Below are 19,423 nucleotides of genomic sequence, written 5' to 3'. Positions count from 1 at the left end.
ACATGACCGCTCCAATTGCGAACAATAGGGTGCAACTTGGCATGCGATTTGCAAGTTGCAGGCATGCAAATTGCATGCCAAGTCGCATCCAGTGTGACCCAGGGCTTAAGTGCTGCACTACCTGTATGTTTGAATAAAGCATTCAATATATAGACTTTCACGAAGTCTGCTGCCTCAGTTTTTATGATGGCAATATGCATATACTCCAGAATGTTATGACGAGTGACTGGATGAATTGCAATGTCCCTCTTTGCAATTAAAGTGAACTTAATCCCCAAAAAAACATTTACACTGCATTTCAGCCATGCCACAAAAGGATCAGCTGACGTGGTTCTCGCATCAACCCAGGTGTCAGTGTTCATAAGGACAAGGTTGGAGATCACGCTTGTCATGCTGATTGACTTAGAATAACAGGCTGGAAGCATTAAAAGGAGGGTGGTGCTTGAAATCATTGTTCTTCCTCTGTTAACCATGGTTACCTGCAAGGAAACACTTGCAGTCATCATTGCTTTGCACAAAAAGGGATTCACAAGGATATTGCTGCTACTAAGATTGCACCTAAATCAGTGATTTATCGGATCGTCAAGAACTTCAAGGAGAGAAGTTCAATTGTTGTGAAGAAGGCTTCAGGGCACCCAAGACTGTCTCCTAAAGTTGATTCAGCTGTGGGATTTGGGCACCAAATACAGAGCTTGCTCAGGAATGGCAGCAGGCAGGTGTGAGTGCATCTGTACACAGTGAGGTGAAGACTTTTGGAGGATGGCCTGGTGTCAAGAAGGGCAGAAAAGAGAAAAAACATCAGGGACAGATTGATATTCTCCAAAAGGTACAAGGATTGGACTGCTGAGGACTGGGTAAAGTCATTTTCTCTGATGAATCCCCTTTCTGAATGTTTGGGGCATTCGGAAAAAACCTTGTCCATAGAAGAAAAGGTGAGTGCTACCATCAGTCCTGTGTCATACCAACAGTAAAGCATCCTGAGACCATTCATGTGTGAGTGGGCTCACTCACAATTTTCTCAACCATCCAAGAACAGTTTGGTGCCTTTTCCAGCATGATGGAGCACCTTGCCATCAGGCAAAAGTGAGAACTAAGGGGCTTGGGAACAAAACATTGAAATTTTGGGTCCATGGCCAGGAAACTTCCCAGACCTTAATACCTTTGAGAACTTGTGGTCAATCCTCAAGAGGCGGGTGAACAAAAAATTCCACAAATTCTGACAAACTCCAAGCATTGATTATTATTATTATACAGGATTTATATAGCCCCAACGGTTTGCTCAGCACTTTACATTATAGTGGGAGACAATACAGTAACAATACAGTTCAATACAAGAGGGATAGGAGGGCTCTGCTCCTTGGAGCTTACAATCTAGGAGGGCGGGGTGAGTGGTACAGTAGGTAGTCACTGTGGGGGATGGAGTGGTTGGAAGAGTAGAGAATACCAGAATTAGCAGAGGGCAGGATAGGCTTCCCTGAAGAGAGAGGTTTTCAGTGAACGCCGAAAGGCAAGTAGAGTAGGTGATAATCTGATAGATTGGGATAGGGAGTTCCAGAGGATGGGTGACGCCCTGGAGAAGTCTTGGAGACGAGCATGGGAGGAGGAGATACAGGCACTAGAGAGTAAGAGGTCTTGCGAGGAGCGGAGTGTACGGATTGGGTGATATTTAGAAATAAGATCGGTGATGTAATTTGGGGCAGTGTTGTGGATGGCTTTATATGTCATTGTCAGAGTTTTGAATTTTATCTGTTGGGCAACTGGGAGCCAGTGGAGGGATTGGCAGAGAGGGGTGGCGGATACAGAACGGTTAGTAAGGTGGATGAGTCTGGCAGCAACATTCATGATAGACTGAAGAGGGGATAGCCTGCGATGAGGTAGGCCAATGAGGAGGGAGTTACAATAGTCAAGGCGAGATATAACAAGGGAGTGAATGAGTTGCTTAGTGGTTTCCAAGGTTAGAACGGGCGTATCTTGGAGATGTTGTGGAGGTGAAGTCTACATGATTTTGTCAGCGATTGGATCTGGGGCTGGAAGGGCAGATGGGAGTCTAGGATTACACCTAGTACCCTGGCATGAGGGGATGGACTGAGGATGGTGTTAGCGATATTTATGGTGAAGTCAGGGGAGGGGGCACGGGCTGGGGGGAATACTAGGAGCTCAGTTTTGGAAAGATTAAGTTTGAGGAAGTGGAGTGACATCCAGGCCGATATGTCGCTTAGTAGGCTAGTGATGCGGGTGGAAACTGAAGGGGTGAGGTGAGGGGTAGACAAATAGATTTGTGTGTCATCAGCATAGAGATGGTAGTTGAAGCCATGGGAGTTTATCAAGTGACCAAGGGAGGAGGTGTAGATGGAGAAGAGAAGGGGTCCAAGGACAGAACCTTGGGGGACCCCTACAGAGAGAGGGAGTGAGGAGGAGGTGGCAGCATTATAGGTAACACTGAAGGAGTGCTGCAATAGGTAGGAGGAGAACCAGGAGAGAACGGAGTCGCTGAGGCCAAAAGAGTGTAGTTTTTTGAGGAGGAGAGGATGGTCAACCGTGTCAAAAGCCGCAGAGAGGTCAAGATTATGCAAGAATGGGCTGCCATCAGTCAGGATGTGGCCCAGAAGTTGGTTGACAGCATGCCAAGGTGAATTGCAGAGGTCTTGAAAAAGAAGGGTCAACATGAAATACTTGTAATTATACTTCAGTATACCATAGTAACATGTGACAAAAAGATCTAAAAACACTGAAGCAGCAGACTTTGTGAAAATTTAATATGTGTCATTCTCAAAACTTTTGGCCAGGGCTGTATATTAAAACGGAATTTTAATCAGAAATTCAAGTCTTATTAGATCACTTCAGGCTGGCCCCTTTTTGCAGATACTGTATGTAAACATTAATAATAAGTGTCTGTATTGTGTAAAATTCAGTAATACACTGTCTCACCCTGTTCTGCACATGTTCAGTTGCTCCCCATTTTTAGGCACTGCTAAATTTGTAAAGGCTGATCTGCTGACAGCCTGAAAGTGGAAGTAAACCCTCTTATCTGTTACAGCCACGGAAGCTGCTTCTGTTTGATCTGCAACTACCATGGTGCTGCACACGTGATCAGTTATAACACCATCTATTTGATGTTTTGGTTGAGGACACAAGAAAATGTGACAGTTGGAAATCCTAACCTTCCACTAATAAACAGGTTTTTTTTAAACCGTTAACCACTTTAAAGTGGAACTGCACTACATCTGAGCACCACAAACCAAAAATGCTATTTAACCACTTGCCTACCAGGCACTTATACCCCCTTATTTACCAGGCCAATTTTCAGCTTTCAGCGCTGCCGCACTTTGATTGACAATTGCGCGGTCATGCAACATTGTACCCATATGAAATTTTGATCATTTTTTTCTCACAAATAGAGCTTTCTTTTGGTGGTATTTAATCGCCACTGGGCACTTTACTTTTTGCGCTATAAATAAAAAAAGTGCAAAAAATTTGAAAAAAAAAAAAAAAAGTTTCTTTGTTTCTATTATAAAATTTTTCAAACAGGTATTTTTTCTCCTTCACTGATGTGCGTTGATGAGGCAGCACTGATGGGCACTGATAGGTGGCACTGATAGGCAGCACTAAAGGGCACTGATAGGCAGTACTAATGAGGTGGCACGGATAGGCGGCACTGATAGACAGCACTAATGAGGTGGCACGTATAGGCGGCACTAATATGCAGCACTGATAGGCGGCACTGATGATGGGTACTGATAGACGGCACTGACTGGCATCACTGCTGGGCACTGACTGGCACAACCCCTGGGCACTGACTGGTGGCACTGACTGGCAGCACTGCTGGGCTGCACTGGTGGGTGGGCACAGGTGGGTGGCACTGGTGGGCACAGGTGAGTGGGCACAGGTGGGTGGCACTGCTGGGCACAGGTAGGTGGCACTTCTGGGCACAGGTGGGTGCACTGCTGGGCACAGGTGGGTGATCTGCTGGGCACAGGTGGGCGGAGCTAGTGGGCGCACTGCTGGGCACAGGTGGGCGGAACTTGCGGGTGGCACTGCTGGGCACCGATCATCAGGGCACTGATCATCAGTGCCCTGATGATCGGTGCCGATCCCCGCTCTCACAACTGCCGGTTCTCGGCAGTACTTTCCTCACGATCTGACAGCGTGAGGAAAGTGCAGCCGAGAACCGGCACTTGCATTTCCCTCTGATCAGCGTGTCATTGGACACCGCTGATCACGTGGTAAAAGGCTGCTGTGATTGGCCTTTTACCACATCACGTGATCAGCTGTGTCCGTAGGACACAGCGATCACGGAGATCGCCGGGTGTGCGCCCCCTGGGGCGCGCAGGAGAGCGCGTTCTGGGAGGACGTCATATGACGTCCACTCAGAACTGGCCGGCCGCAGTGCAGCCGTCATTCGGCTATCTGCGGTCGGCAACTAGTTAATTAATTGTTAATATTGAAAGCAAACTCATCCGTTCATTCATGTCTCCATGCTTTATTTTGCTGAGAAATCATTTTCAAAAACACCCTTTAGCTTTTCTGGCTGTGGCTATCTTGAGTAAGGGTAGATGATTTATGTGGCAATTCCTGGAATCCGTCTGCCTTTACCTTAGGCATAGGCTGAACTGAGAACCCTTCCTCCTCTCCTGAATACTCCTGGGAAGTATGACATCATTTGCCTAGGCATGGAAACCAGGAAGTAACTGAAGAAAAGTAAAAAAAGAAGTTAAAAACAAGTAAATATATACTTTCTGATCTATTTACTAATGGTAGCAGCATAAGGATTCAAAATAGTACATGCTTTGAGAAGTGAAGTTCTGCATTAATATTGCGCTATAGTCAAAAGACAGCTGCATTGCAGTTCTCTCATTCTGGCAGCGCGTCTATAATGCCCATCAGTGCTGCCTCATAAGCGACGAAGAAAAATTACTTATTTGCAAAATTTTATAACAGAAACGTAGAAAAGTTTTTTTTATTCAAAAGTTTCGGTGTATTTTTCATTTGTGTAGCAAAAACTAAAAAACCCAGTGGTGATTAAATACCACTAAAAGAAACCTCTATCTTTCTAAAAAAAAAAAAATACAAATTTCATATGGGTACAGTGTTGTATGACTGAGTAATTTGTCATTCAAAGTGCGACAGTGCTGAAAGCTGAAAATTGGCCTGGGCAGGAAGGGGGTGAAAGTGCTCGGTACTGCAGTGGTTAAATCAATGGGTTTAGTTCCACTTTATAATACGCATGTGGTAGTTCCACCAGGTACTCCTTGATCCTCAGGTGATCCTCTGTGCACTTGTAGGTGCCGCAAGACCTCCTGTCCACTAGGGTGCCCGTCTATGCTCTTAGGTGCTTTTCCAGGAAATTGAGTGCTGGTCCCTTTAAAACTGCCTTAGACTCGAGCAGCCATGTTGTATCACTCAATCATAACATGCCAAGAAAAAGAAAACAGCAGCCTCTAATGGTGCAGTATTAAAGTGATTATAAAGGCGTAAATGTATAAAAAAATATAACAAACATGTCATACTTACCTGCTCTGTGTAATGGTTTTGCACAGAGCAGCCCAGATCCTCCTCTTCTTGGGTTCCCCTCCGGTGCTCCTGGCCCCTCCCTCCTGTTGTGTGCCCCCATAGCAAGCAGCTTGCTATGGGGGAACTTGAGCATGTGCATTCCCCAGCCGCTGCTCCTTGTGTCCATTCACACATGGAGCTGTGGCTTGGCCCTGCCTCCTCTCTCTTTTCATTGGCTTACTGGAGCCAATGGCTTCCGCTGCTGTCTCAACCAATGAGGAGAGTGAGTCCTGGGGTAGCCAAGACTCCAGCGTACAATACTGGATTGAGAGGGGGCTTAGGTGAGTATTAGGGAGGCTGGGGGGTTGGTGCATCGGGAACGTTTTTTACCTTCATGCATAGAATGCATGAAGGTAAAAAACCTTCAGCCTTTACAACCATTTTAAGGCGCTTACTTTTTTTTTTTTTTTTTTTAATGCAAAACCGCATTCACATAAAAAAAAAAAAGATAGCATATCTCAAATGTGGTCAAAAGTACATTTCTGGTCCATGATCACCCAGGCTGCACCCTACACATTGTGTCATGCAACTTAAATTAATTTCACACACTTTTTTCTGTGGGTTTTTTGGTGTGCACTTCAGATATGACCATTAATATATATTGAATGCTTTATTTGAATACAGGTAGCGCAGTACTTAGTGTTACTAAACCCATGACCCTACATTCACTGTATCTGGTCTTCCACATTACACCAAAAATGCAAATGTAATTATTTTAGTAAACATAAACTGCTAAATAACTTTTCTCATGGTTAATCTTGTAGGAAAATGTTTCATTCTCCTCTGTCCTATGAGGCTGCATGACCCCTGACCCTCTGTCCAGACAGTACTGATTGGCCCTGTGCCAATCACATGCACCCTCCCAGAAAAAAAAACTAAACTTCTTTAGCAATACACACCAAACTGAACATGTACAGACTTGCAACTGCTGCTCTGTACTATGGCAGATGGACTGGGGACAGTAAAAGAAGGGGAGGATCAGAGAAGACAGAATCAAACAGCCTTTTTACACAATGCAGAGGATTAACCCCGTAGGTTCTATAGTGAGTATAACAAGCATGCTTTACTGCATATACAGACTGATTTTATTGTGGGTTTAGTAATTTTTTGTTTATTAGTTCATTGTGGGAACATGATAGAGTGTTAGCTGCTACCGATTCACCAGTTTATAATTTTATTTTGGGGAGCGCAGGAGTTATCCTTTTTATTTGTTAAACAATTCGTCACTTCATAACAGAAAGAGCCTGGAAAAAAAGTTCATTATGGCAGAATCACCAGGTATTCTTTTAAAGCTGAATTCAAGAGGTTCAGCCACTTTGTACAAAGTGCAGGGACGCTATGAGTTACATCCAACAAGGTGCATGGCATCTGAACTTATCTCTGTTTACATCGGACAGGTTCTGCCAAAGATACTGTTCTGTCTATCCAATCCAAGCCCTGCAAGTGAGATCTCCAACTAGTCTAGTGAATGAAATGTCTTGCAGTGCCAGTTTGGCAGACAGTGACTCAAAATGACATCTAGCAGATCCTACAAAGTTTCTGTTCCAAAACTTGTGAAGATACAGCCTACTCTGCTGACTTTTAGGTGATCACTGAAAACCAATCTCTTCAGGGAAGCCTATCCCACCCTCTGCTAATACTGGAATCCTCTACTATTAATAATATCAGATTCTAAGTACACAGAACATGCCCTAGCTACAGAGTGAGGAAGGGACAAAATTATTTAAAGGCAAACACACAGACAATGCATGTGTAACATGATCGTTACATTGGAGGTTGTGAGAGAGGCACACAGAGCATCTATGCCCCCCCCCGCTGCCCATTTACAGAAGCCTCTGTATTTTGTGAATGAGTTCACATAATACAAAGGCTTCTGTGATTGGACAGGAGGAAGGGAGGGGTGGGCATATCTGCTGCAGTGTCACTACTGTTGAGGATGCCAGAGACCAGAAGGTCCAGTAGGACTCCCGGAACTATAGGTGTAGCCATCTTTCAGGAATGCAATAAGCTTGTCAGATGTACAATAAATACTAGAGATGAGTCCAGGAGATGTCATGCACCTCCTTGGATTTAATTCATAGTGTGCCTTCACTTTTAAAGCTGAACTCCTGGAAAATAAAAATGTATTTATTAAAGGTACTTCTAAAGCATCAACCATTTATGCAGCATGTTTATTTATATATATATATATATATATATATATATATATAGATCCATTTGAATTCAGGTGTTCCAATCACCTCCATGGCCACTGGTGTATAAAATCAAGCACCTAGGCATGCAGACTGCTTCTACAGACATTTGTGAAAGAATGGGTCGCTCTCAGGAATTCAGTGAATTCAAGCGCGGTACCGTGATAGGTTGCCACCTGTGCAATAAGACCATCCGTGACATTTTCTTGCTACTAAATATTCCACGGGAGTGTACACACTTTTGTTGCCAGTGGTTTAGACATTAATGGCTGTGTGTTGAGTTATTTTGAGGCGACAGCAAATTTACACTGCTACAATGTAAAGTAGTGAGTGTACAGCTTGTATAACAAAGTGTCATTTCTTCAGTGTTGTCACATGAAAAGATATAATAAAATATTTGGACTGGTGACCCTAGTGTTACTAGCCGAAAGTGCTAACCACTTAACCACTATGCACATGTACCAACAAATGACCTCCAATATTGTGTGCCCCTTGTGTGGCTGGCCGCTGTGTTCGTTAGAACTCTTCGTTTCATTCATCCCTGGTAGTATGGTAAGCTTCAAACTTCTGTTACTGACACTTTACTGTTCTGTTGTCATGCATAGCAGGTCCCTCGTTCTTCACCTCATCCATTCATAAAATGTCTTGTATACTTTTTACTGAATCAAAGGCATTGTGTGATTGGAGATGGGGAGATTGTGTTGCTCTTCTGCTCCTTTCCCTTATCCAATCATGGAATTTCTTGTTTTTGTTAAAAAGAATATAAGACAATGCAGCTCCCCCCCCCCAACCACAAGTGTAATGTGAGCCTTACACACTCAATATTATGGCTTAAGATTGCCACCCACAAAAAGAAACGCAGGACTCACCGGCGGGTGCCATTAAAGTGATACTAAAGTGATCCCTCTCATCTCTGGTCTCCCGCCAGTGCTCCTGGCTGCTCCCTCCTGTCGGGTGCCCCCATAGCAAACAGCTTGCTATGGGGCACCCTGTCAGGTGCACTCCTGAGCTGTGGCTCTGTGTGTTCATTCACACAGAGCCACATATCGCCCCCCCCACCCTCCTGATTGGCTCACTGGCTGTGATTGACAGACTGCTGCCTCAGCCAATCAGGAGTGAGAGTCCCCGGAGAACTGAGACTTTTGTGGAAATCTTTGGATCAAGAGGGGGCTCAGGTAAGTGTTAAGGGGGCTGCTACACACAGAATATTTTTTTACCTTCATACATAGAATGCATGAAGGTAAAAAACCTTGAGACTTTAGAACCACTGTAATCCTAATGACACGCTGCCTGCACTGGAAATCGCACCCAGACTGGGAACCTTGGTTCCTGTGTGGGTTGCGATTTCAAAAATAGTGCACGGACTTCTTTTCTGCATGTCCCAAGACACTGCAGTTTATTCAAATGAATGGGCTCTCCTGCCCATGCAAATTGCGGCCCACACAGGTGTGAACCTAGCCTAGATTGATGCTGATTATTATTTAGTTTGAAAGGTTTTCTAAGCCCCTTCCAAAGCTTGTGGTGGCTTAAAAGATCTCTATTGCTCCGTTGTAAAGAACACTAAGGGTGGGTATTTTACACTAAATTACTTTTTTTAAAGTCATTATCTTCAGAATCTTGGAAGGTTAATATTTTTGTTATATTCTTTTCTCTCTTAGGACTATTGTTTTCCGTGTGAGTAATGTCTCAGTAAGCTGTTTGCATTGCTGCTAAACAGAAATCAAGATGGATCCAATGTCTCCAGAAGCTCATGGTTGGTCTGTCCTCCAGAAACTCAATGAACAGAAATCAATGGGTCTTTTCTGTGATGTCTCCTTGATGGTGGAGGGTAAAATATTCTTAGCTCACAAAAATGTCCTATCAGCTTGCAGTGAATACTTCTATGCAGCTTTAAAACGAAATGAGCAGCAACAGTTTTTGGTTCTTGACAACGTTAGCTTGGAGGGCTTTAGTCACCTTCTTGATTTTATATATACTTACAAGATTCCAACCTGTCATGTACAAGACTTTATGCAGGCTGGCCATCAACTGCAAGTTAGTCTTCCACTCACTAGTCAGGTGGTCTCAGTTTCCAGCAGCCCACCAAACAAGAATACTAAGGAGGAAATCTGCATTCCTGATGATTATGAGCTACCTGATCAGGAGTCAGAGCTGACAGAGGTGGACAGCCCATCTTTAAGAAGTCATCACAATGATAATCCCCCAAACATCAACAGAGTCTTTAGTGAGGACAGAAGAAGGTTTGAGCCAGTGGGCCAGCTAAAAGACAAAGCCAGAATACACAAAAGAACTTCCTTTTTTAAGGAAACCTTTCCAATGCAAAACCCAGGTTTCTTCAAGAATAAACAATGTGCTAAAAGTGGAAGGCTGGGTAGAGCAAGTCCTGTGGCTGAACCTAGAGAGAACTCCTTTCTCAGTCCTGGTTTTACCAGGCAAATACCTATTACAATTCACAACGATGGTTCTTCAGAAGAAGCAGATGATGATACTACAGATATGTGCATTAATCTATGTGATGAGCCGGATACTCCAGATAGTTTAGAGCCTATCACGCTCAATGACTTGAGATTACACGAAGAGTCCATTAAACCTAAGATTTACACCACCATTGTTGGCTTACAGGGAGGTGGCGTGGTGGAGAGAGTGGATGGTGATGAAAACACTGCTGATGTGGTACACAGGTGTGATAGATGTGAACTGCTTTTGCCATATGCAGAATTCCTTAATCACCAAGATGATCCAGGAATAAACCTTCTCCACTGCAGCTTCTGCGATAAACAATTCAACTACAGGTGAGAACCACATACTACAGGTCCAACATCCACATGGATTGGTACAGATCAAAGTAACTTTAATTTATCTTTCAATAGTGTGTTTCTTATAGTAACTTTTTTTTATTTTGCAATTGGTGTTTATGTTTCCCATTACATCATAAAGAGGAATGTTTTACATGACCTAATGATAGTCTGGTAAGGTTAGACCTATTTATTGTTATATTAAAATTTTCAATAGTAAGGTGTTAAAAAATAAATAAATCTTCCTTGTGAACATGTTACATGTGTCTTTGGACAGTAGTGTGGACTGAGCAATATGAACAAATTGGTCCTAAATGTTCACCAGTTAATCTAAAACTCTGTGTCTGTATAAAAGCATCATGGCATAGAGCCGAGGTTAAAAAAGACACTACTTTGGGGTCATATATAAGTACTAAATTCCAGTTGTAATGTTTAGGAGATGCTAACCAGGCCATACACAGCTCAGGTTTAGTTTGATTTGTGCTGAATTGTTGGAATTTCAAGCTGTGTGTGGCCTTGTCGGCAACTCCCGACTTTACAAACTTCAACTGAAAAATAAGAATATACCTATATTGTATGTACTAGCAAAATGTAATTTTAAAGTGGAGCTCCACCCAAAAGGGGAAGTTCCTCTTTAAGCCTTCGTCCTCTGCTCTCCATTAAGGATTGGCACCTTTGGGGAGCGGGTACCCAAATTTGACAGGTACCTGCTCCCGCTGCGATCACCTAGGCGATTGGAGGTGGATGTTGTCCTCTCCCCCCCTTCCCCATAGTCTTCTGGGACTTCTGACAGGTCCTAGAAGACTATGGGGACATTCACAAAGCTCAGCACTTCTCGCGCATGCACAGTGGGCACCTGTCTGTGAAGCCGCAAGCTGTCACAGCCGGGTGCCCACACTGAAGATGCCAGTGCCGGGGAGAGAAGACGGCCGGTGAAACCAGCGGGGGTGAGGACACCGCTGGACCGAGGGACAGGTAAGTGGCTGTATGTTAAAAGTCAGCAGCTACGGTTTTTGTACCTGCTGACTTTTATTTTTTTTTTCTTCAGATAGAACTCCGCTTTTAACCAATGTAACAACTGAAGGCATTGCACCTTTTTAATGGAATAGTATTTTCAATTGTATCCATTGATTAAGGCTAGGTTCACACCTATGCAGTTTGTGTTTGAGCCGTTTCTGCATTGCGTTTTTGCACCTCCGCTTTTGCTGCGTTTTGCATTTTTTTAAATTTTTCTTGTTGCTAGGCAGATTTAAAACACAAAACGCAGCAAAAATGCACTACATGCTTTTCTGCAGCATTTCCATTGAAGTCTATAGAACCAAAAATGCTACTTTTTGCGTTCAAAAAAGTCCCTGACCGTTTCCAAAAAAACGCACCGGGTGAAAACGCGGAGATGTGAATGTGTCCCATAGGAAATCATGTTAATTGGACTTTATTGCGTTTCTGCAAAACGCTGCAGAAAACGCTTAGGTGTGAATCTATGGAAAATGGTGTGTGATTAGACTGCTGCTGCCTGTCCACTGATCTTGCCAGGTGGATAGAGGACAAAAAGGAAGCTGTCACATGACAACTCACAAAAAGATAAGATAAAAAGGTATTTCTAAAGCACTGCGCAAACTGTTAACGCTATATAAATCCTGTGTAATAATAATTAATTTTTCGTTGATCAAAAGAAACCGTAAGTCTTTTACCTTTTAGTTTATACTGCAGTCTACAGGAGAATTGCACACTGGTGGACAAAAAAATGTCACCTCTGGATAACCATTCCCACTACCAGCATTCTGTAGTTTTGTGACCCTCGATAGAATAGATCTGGTTTCTTCAACTCTGTTTTATGTTTGGAATTTCCTATTTTTTTTTTTCTACCACCAACAGCTGCTGGTAGATTTATGCCAAATATTGGTAATCCTGGAAGTCTCTCCAGTCTTCCAACAAACACAGGTTTTCCCAGTTCACTAAGTATACTGGTGTTCATTTTGCAACAGCCCTACATTGTTAACAGTGGTAGCCCCATCTGTGTTCTTGGTATCACTGGACTCTGTTTAACCTCTTCCCGTCCGGCTTATTGCAAAATGTGGCTGTGCTGCAGCATGATCTGTCACCAGCTGGTTCCAACAGACAGAGCCGATGACAGATCAGTGTACCGGGCCACTGCTGATACCATGTGATCACTGTGACCAGTCACAGCAGATCACATGACAATTGTAAACAATAAATGGCTTCGATTCATGCCATTCATTGTGCTTATCACAACAATACACCCTGAATGAATCAGTTTCATTCAATAAAAATGGTTGCTTATACCAGTAAAATTCACTGATCTAAGCAATCATAAGGTGTAACAAAAAATAAAAAAAAATGGTATGTTAACATTATATTGCTCTGGTCACAGTGTGTTAAAGTTTAAAAAAAAAAAGAGAAAAGATGTTTATTAAATCCCTTTTTTTTTTTTTTAGTTTACATACTGTCACTAGTCAGTGTCCCTGATCACCACACCATTTATATGACGATGCTGCACTGCAGTGGTGGCAGTATGTAAAAAAAAAAAAAATATATATATATATATATATATATACTGTGTGTGTGTGTGTGTGTGTGTGTGTGTGTGTGTGTATATATATATGTATATGTAATTTTTTGTCATAATTTTTTTTTTTTTTTTCCAAAAAAAATTAACTTCAAAAAACTTGTCATGCCTCTTACTAAATACCTTGGGCTTGGATAGGGGTCATTTGGGGGATATTTGTACTGTCCTGGTTTTTTCAGGCCTCAAGATATTAGGCTATCAGTACATCAGGATTGATTGATTTTAAGATATATACCATAGTTTGTGGACTTTATAACTTTCCTACAGATTAAAGGATAAGATCAACTTTTGGACATATATAATAAATGCACATTTTTTTGCAGGTAAAAAATGTGCATTTATTATTTTTGTCCAAAGGAGCCTGGAAAGCATTGCACCAGCACTCAGCAGATCACTGATGCCATGTAGGTCTTCTGCAGACCTGTTATAATATCTGCTGGCTGTACGGGATGTACGAGCAAGCAGATATACTGACAGGAAGAATCAATGAACTACCGCAGTGCTCCATAGCACTGTGGTAGTTTCATTGAAAATTACAAGCCCACATCCGCTAATGCACTCGGAACTTGTAGGCATTCATTCACAGAACACTGTGAATGAGTGATTGTTATTTGCCATTTAACACCAGCATTGGCAGGTCCACCACTGGCGCTCTGTGCTTTTCACAGATCAGAGCAGGTTCACCCTGAGCACATGAGCATGTGACAGATGTTATTGGGTTTGGAGAAGCCGTGGAGAACGTTATGCTGCCTGTAACATTGTTCAGCATGACCGATTTAGTGGTGGGTCAGTGATGGTCTGGGGAGGTATATCCATAGAGGGACGCACAGACCTCTACAGTCTAGACAATGGCACCCTGACTGCCATTAGGTATCAGGATGAAATCCTTGGACCCATTGTCAGACCCTACGCTGGTGCAGTGGGTTCTGGGTTCCTCCTGTTGCACGACAATGCCCGGCCTCATGTGGGGAGAGTATGCAGGCAGTTCATGGAGGTTGAAGGAATTGATATCATTGAATGGCCCCCACGCTCGACTAACCTGAATCCAATAGAACACCTTTGGGATATTGTGTTTCGGTCCATCTGACGCTGCCAGGTTGCACCTCAGACTGTCCAGGAGCTCAGTGATGCCCTGGTCCAGATCTGGGAGGAAATACCCCAGGACACCATCCGTCGTCTCATTAGAAACATGCCCCGACATTGTCAGGCATGCATACAAGCATGTGGGGGCCATACAAACTACTGAGTACCATTTTGAGTTGCAATGAAATTTCAGCAAAATGGACTAGCCTGCTGCATAATTTTTTCACTTTGATTTTTGGGGTGTCTTTGAATTCAGTCCTCAATAGGTAATTTTCATTTCCATCAGATGCTGGGGCATCCTTATGTTCTTAACACATTATCCAGTCCATATTGTTATAGATATTAGGGATGCACCAAACTTTTGGCCACTGAAACATATTGGCTGAAAATGCAGATAGGAAAAATTTAGCCGAAACGGGACTGTGTGTACTGCAGATGTGAGGGGGGGGGGGGGCAGTGTACTGGCTGTCACTATATGTCAGTGCTGGCTTTTTTTTTTTTTTTTCACTATAGCTCAGAGAATTAGCTGTCACTTTCCCACCAGCTAAAAGAAACAGTTTCCTTTTAGTTTATTTCCCGAGATAAAAGAAACAAAGTTTCCTTTATCTCTGGGGAAAGTGACAGCTAATTCTGTGAGCTATAGTGAAAAAAAAAAAAAGCCGGCAATTGCATTTAAAAATCGGCACTGACATATAGGGGTTTATTTACTAAAGCTGGAGAGTGCAAAATCAGACTCACTTCTGCATAGAAACCAATCAGCTTCCAGGTTTCATTGCCAAAGCTTCATTGAACAAGCTGAGGTTAGAAGCTGATTGGTTTCTATGCAGAAGGGAGTCTGATTTTGGACTCTCCAGCTTTAATATATAAACCCCCTCGTGACAGCCAGTGAGGGAGCCTCTCTGTATACACTGCTACCTCACTGTATACACTGCTCCTCTCCTTACACACACTGCCCCCCTCCCCCTACAAAGAGGACCTGTCAATCATATGCTATCACATAGGGGACTATTGGTCCCCTATGCGATAGCAATAAAATCATAAGTTAAAAAAAAATATATATATATATATATATATATATATATATATCTCTACATGAAAGTAGAAGAAAATACAAAAAAAAATTGGAGCCTCCCCACATACATAGACATTTCGGTTTGGTTTTCGGCCACATACATTCTGAATTTTCGGTATCAGTTTCGGCACCAGAATTTTCGTTTTGGTGCACCACTAATAGATATCCAGCATGATATTTTTCCCCATTGATACCTAATTTGTTTTCAAAGTGTTCCTTTATTCTTTTTGAGCAGTATAGTTTGACCTAAATTTATGAAGATAGATTATTTCTTTGCAACATTTTATAACAGAAACAAAGAAAAACGTGTTTTTTTTCTTTTCAAACGTTTTGGTCTTTTTTTAGTTTATTTAGCAAAAATTAGAACTGTGGTAATAAAAAATTTGCTATGGGTACAGTGGTGCATGACCGTGCTATTGTCATTCAAAGTGCGACAGTGCTGAGAGCTGGAAATTTGCCTGGGGGGAATGGGGTGAAAGTGCCGGTACTGAATTGGTTAAGGTCAGGGCAGTGCTTTTAATTTTGGATTCCTTCATACGTTTTTAGAGTTAGAGCTGTATCAGTTTACTGTCCCCACCTCTGAATACTGCAGCTCTGTAGGTGTGACTAGGCTATATCTGGCTGAAGTATTCTGAAGGGGATTTAGCCTTTCTCTTCTCTATACTTGCTTTTATGTCTTGGTAACATATGGCCCTATACCTTGGTTTTTGTGCAAGCTAAATGTATTTTTAGGTATTGGGGACCCTCCTTTTTTTCAGACTAGGTAATAGTGTACACTTTTGACTGGGCACTTTGCCCAAACAGCCATTTAAACTTCCCACCTTTCTTCTCTCTTGCCCTGATGATGCTACACTTCTGAAGAGGAAGTACGTGTGCAGTGTCAACCCCATCTGTATAAATGCTATCACAGGACTCTGTGTTTAAGGTCATGCCAGTGTTTTTCATGGGGATTCCTTGCTGAGTTGTCGGATTCAGAGCTGTGATGGTGTTTCTTTCTGGCCCCATCTCTGAAGACTCCCTCTCTGCGAGTAGCTGTAGCAGGCTGTGCACAGTGCCTAGGAGGGTGGTGTGTACACTTTCACTCTACCTAAGGAGAACATTCTGTATGTAGGGAGGGCCCCTTTTTATTCTATAAGTGGGTTCTTGGTGTGCAGTTTGTGGCCGGGCATGTTTTATGTCTGGACTGCCATTGTTCCTTCTCCAGTTGCTGCTTCTCTCTAGTCCGATTTCTCAATGGGTGACATCACAGGGGAGGGGTTTAGTGTTACGGAGGAGGTCTGGTGCTAGAATTATCGCTCCCATTCTGGTGTACGAGGCGATATATAAAGTGTACCCCAATCGACGGTTTCATGCGTAGGCACCCCAGCGTGTGCTTTTACGTTTGTGCGTGCGTATTTGTGGGGAGGGGGCCTCAATATGTTTTTGGGGGGGATGGTATGTGCTTGGGTGTAACTTTCATTTTTTACAATAAAAAAACCAAAAGACCCTTTTTTGTCACTTTTTTTTTTTTTTTCATCACATAGGGGACAAAGTCCCCTATGTGATGATTTTTGGTGACAGATTCTCTTTGAGACATAAAACGTCTAAAAGACCCAGCATGTCTCCCCTCTGATCCACTGAATGTAATGTGGTGCACATCGCACTGTATTACATTCTTTTCCGGGGATTGCATTACAATCTCTCAACGGGGATCGGGAAGTGACATTGTAACATCACTTCCCGGTCAGCACAAGAAGGGGAGGAGAGCGGCCTTGTCCATTCTTCTTCTTCCCCTCTAGCCGACGGCAGGACGGGCCCGGGAAACCTCATGGGGGGGGGGGGCGTGGAGAGGCTGGCCTGTGTGCAAATAATCGGCGGCTGCCGCCGAATGCTTGCCCGTAGCAGGACTAAAGGGAAAAAAAAAAAAACTACCTGCCCGGTACTACATGTCCTGGATGTCGGGCAATAGGAATCCAACATCCCTGATACCTGCATAGCTGCATGCTTGCTTGCTTACCTGAATGATTGCATAGCTGTAGATCATCATGGCTATGGACCTGTATCCCTGCGGGACTGCATAGGTGGATGGCAATATGGGTGCTACATTTTTTTCTACTTAAAGAGCCCCCAGTCTTTTCAAACCTGGGCTTCAATAGCCAAGTCTTCAATCCTAGGTATCAAAAATCAGGATACATTATTGGACCCAAGAAAATAGGTTTCTGGGCAGACCAGAAGGTTCTCAGGAGTTTCCCCTGCACTATACACTGTTGATAGCCCTCCTCAGCTAGGCCTGGCTACCACTATTTGTTTTGGTTTTTGGGCTTTTGGAGGGGATTAGGGGCTAGCCTTCTACCCACTGATTATGGCTTGTGGAGGAGACTGGGGATTTTGTCTGCTTTTCCCAGTCAGAGCTCAGTTCAGACTCTGATCACATGGAGAGCAAGTCAGTCTGTGATGATGGACAACATGATGAATGCTGAAAGCGAGGCTTGGATTAATTCTCTGAATAAAGTCAATACAGCTTCCGTTCTGGAGTGGATGGAAATGTGTAATATTAACATTTGTACAGGTTAATGGTCAGAGGAAATATGGGGCCCTCCTGCAGACTGGGTTGGAGTAGCTCCTCCACTTGGGACAGAATATTTATCAACAATCTCCCTCAAGAAATGTATGAAGTTAAATGAATTCCACTTTTTCAGACTGTTGGAATATTGTATGAGTTTGGTCTCATGATGGACAGATTGCACAGGTGGGGGCCAGTCACCTGAAGACAGCAGACAAGGGCGCACTCACATCGTGCATTACCGTGGTACACCATGTATTGTGTAAAACAATATAGATATATACTCACAAACAAAAAGGAAATAAAAGTAGGATAAGTGGTCCGCAGTAGCAGTCAATAATACTGTGCCCTTAATAGGGATAAACTGACGCGTTTCGGGAGACGAACCCCCTTCCTCAGAGCTACCAGTGTCCAGATTTCCCGATCTTTGAAGGACAGCACCTCTTCGTTTGGCATTCCGAATATTCTTTGGTCTGCATGAGGACTTGAGCTCTGGTTTCATTTTGTTTGTCACCTGAAGACAGCATGTGTAATGTACTTTGTGTATTCAGGGTTGGAGGTGCCATACTGTCCAAGATGGGCTCCCTGGCTGGCTATCCACCAGCAGGTGTCAATGGCTCAGGTTTGCAAGGTCGATACATGGTCTTCGGTTTGTACATTCACATGGCTTTACTAGGTGGATGTCAGAGCCACGGAAGATTCTGCCTTTGGCCGCAGCTTGACACGTATGGCTGAGTAGGACCTTTGGGATTGTGGATGGTGGTTATTATGGTGTCGCCCACTCCTAAGATTTTTTTTTTTGTTATTGCTTTACGACATCCCACATAGTCATGAGTAGCTTGCTCTGTGTCCCATTATATATGATAAAGAAAATTGGATTATTTCTACTTGCTTACTTGTACATTTCTTGTAGTACATCATGGAACACAGAGGTCCCACCACTCTTTCTGGTATTTCATTGCTTGCTACAAAAATTGAAGTACTTCTGGTGTAGGAGGGGTTATATAGGGGAGGGCTTCCTGTTTGATTGATCTGCCATTTGTCCATTCGCCTATAGGTGGCATATAACCAACATAGACTGGGACACTGTGATGGTGCTGACTGTTCAAAAGCCGTCTACCCCGTACTGTCATGCTTGCACGGAGAGAAGATAAATCCGCAGGGATTTTAAATCCCCAGACCTGTGAAGTGGCTTTTCCTTGTGTGACAGCATGGGATTGGTGCAGGGAAGTTTCCCGCATCGCTCCTGTGTGAACTCCGTGATAAGCCTGGGTTCACACAGGAGCAGTGGGGAAAACACGTGATTTGGACAGGAATGCTGGTTAGACAAAGTCAATGTTTTTATTGATATGTAAACAAACATGTAAATTACAATTTTTATGAAACTACAATAGTATAAACCCAAATATACTGTTAAAGAGTACCCTTACAGTAAATCTTTGAGTTATATACAGACTGTAAACTACTGCATAGCCTGGCCTACGTGAGCAAATAGTTTTTGATCAGGCTTGATGTCTCTTTTAACCACTTGCCTGAGGATTCCCCCCCCCCCCCCTCCTCCTGACCAGGCCATTTTTTGCGTTACGGCGCTACATCACTTTA

The 19,423-nt window shown here is 43.2% G+C and overlaps 1 protein-coding gene across 1 annotated transcript in view; it reads left to right on the top strand.

The window, feature by feature from the left end:
- The window catches only part of LOC149467996 (uncharacterized), a 46,970-nt gene that overhangs the window by 3,403 nt on the left and 24,144 nt on the right, over positions 1–19,423 (top strand). Inside the window, exon 2 of the mRNA XM_089670902.1 lies at positions 9,401–10,534. Coding sequence (XP_089527028.1) covers positions 9,468–10,534 — 1,067 coding nt within the window. The 5' untranslated portion in view covers positions 9,401–9,467. The remainder of the gene's footprint in view (positions 1–9,400; positions 10,535–19,423) is intronic.

The sequence above is a fragment of the Staurois parvus genome, unplaced genomic scaffold (assembly GCF_062004578.1).
Source record: "Staurois parvus isolate SC_StPar_1 unplaced genomic scaffold, SC_StPar_1.0 ptg000096l, whole genome shotgun sequence".
Classification (NCBI taxonomy): Eukaryota; Metazoa; Chordata; class Amphibia; order Anura; family Ranidae; genus Staurois; species Staurois parvus.
This window is presented reverse-complemented; position numbering and strand designations above follow the sequence as displayed.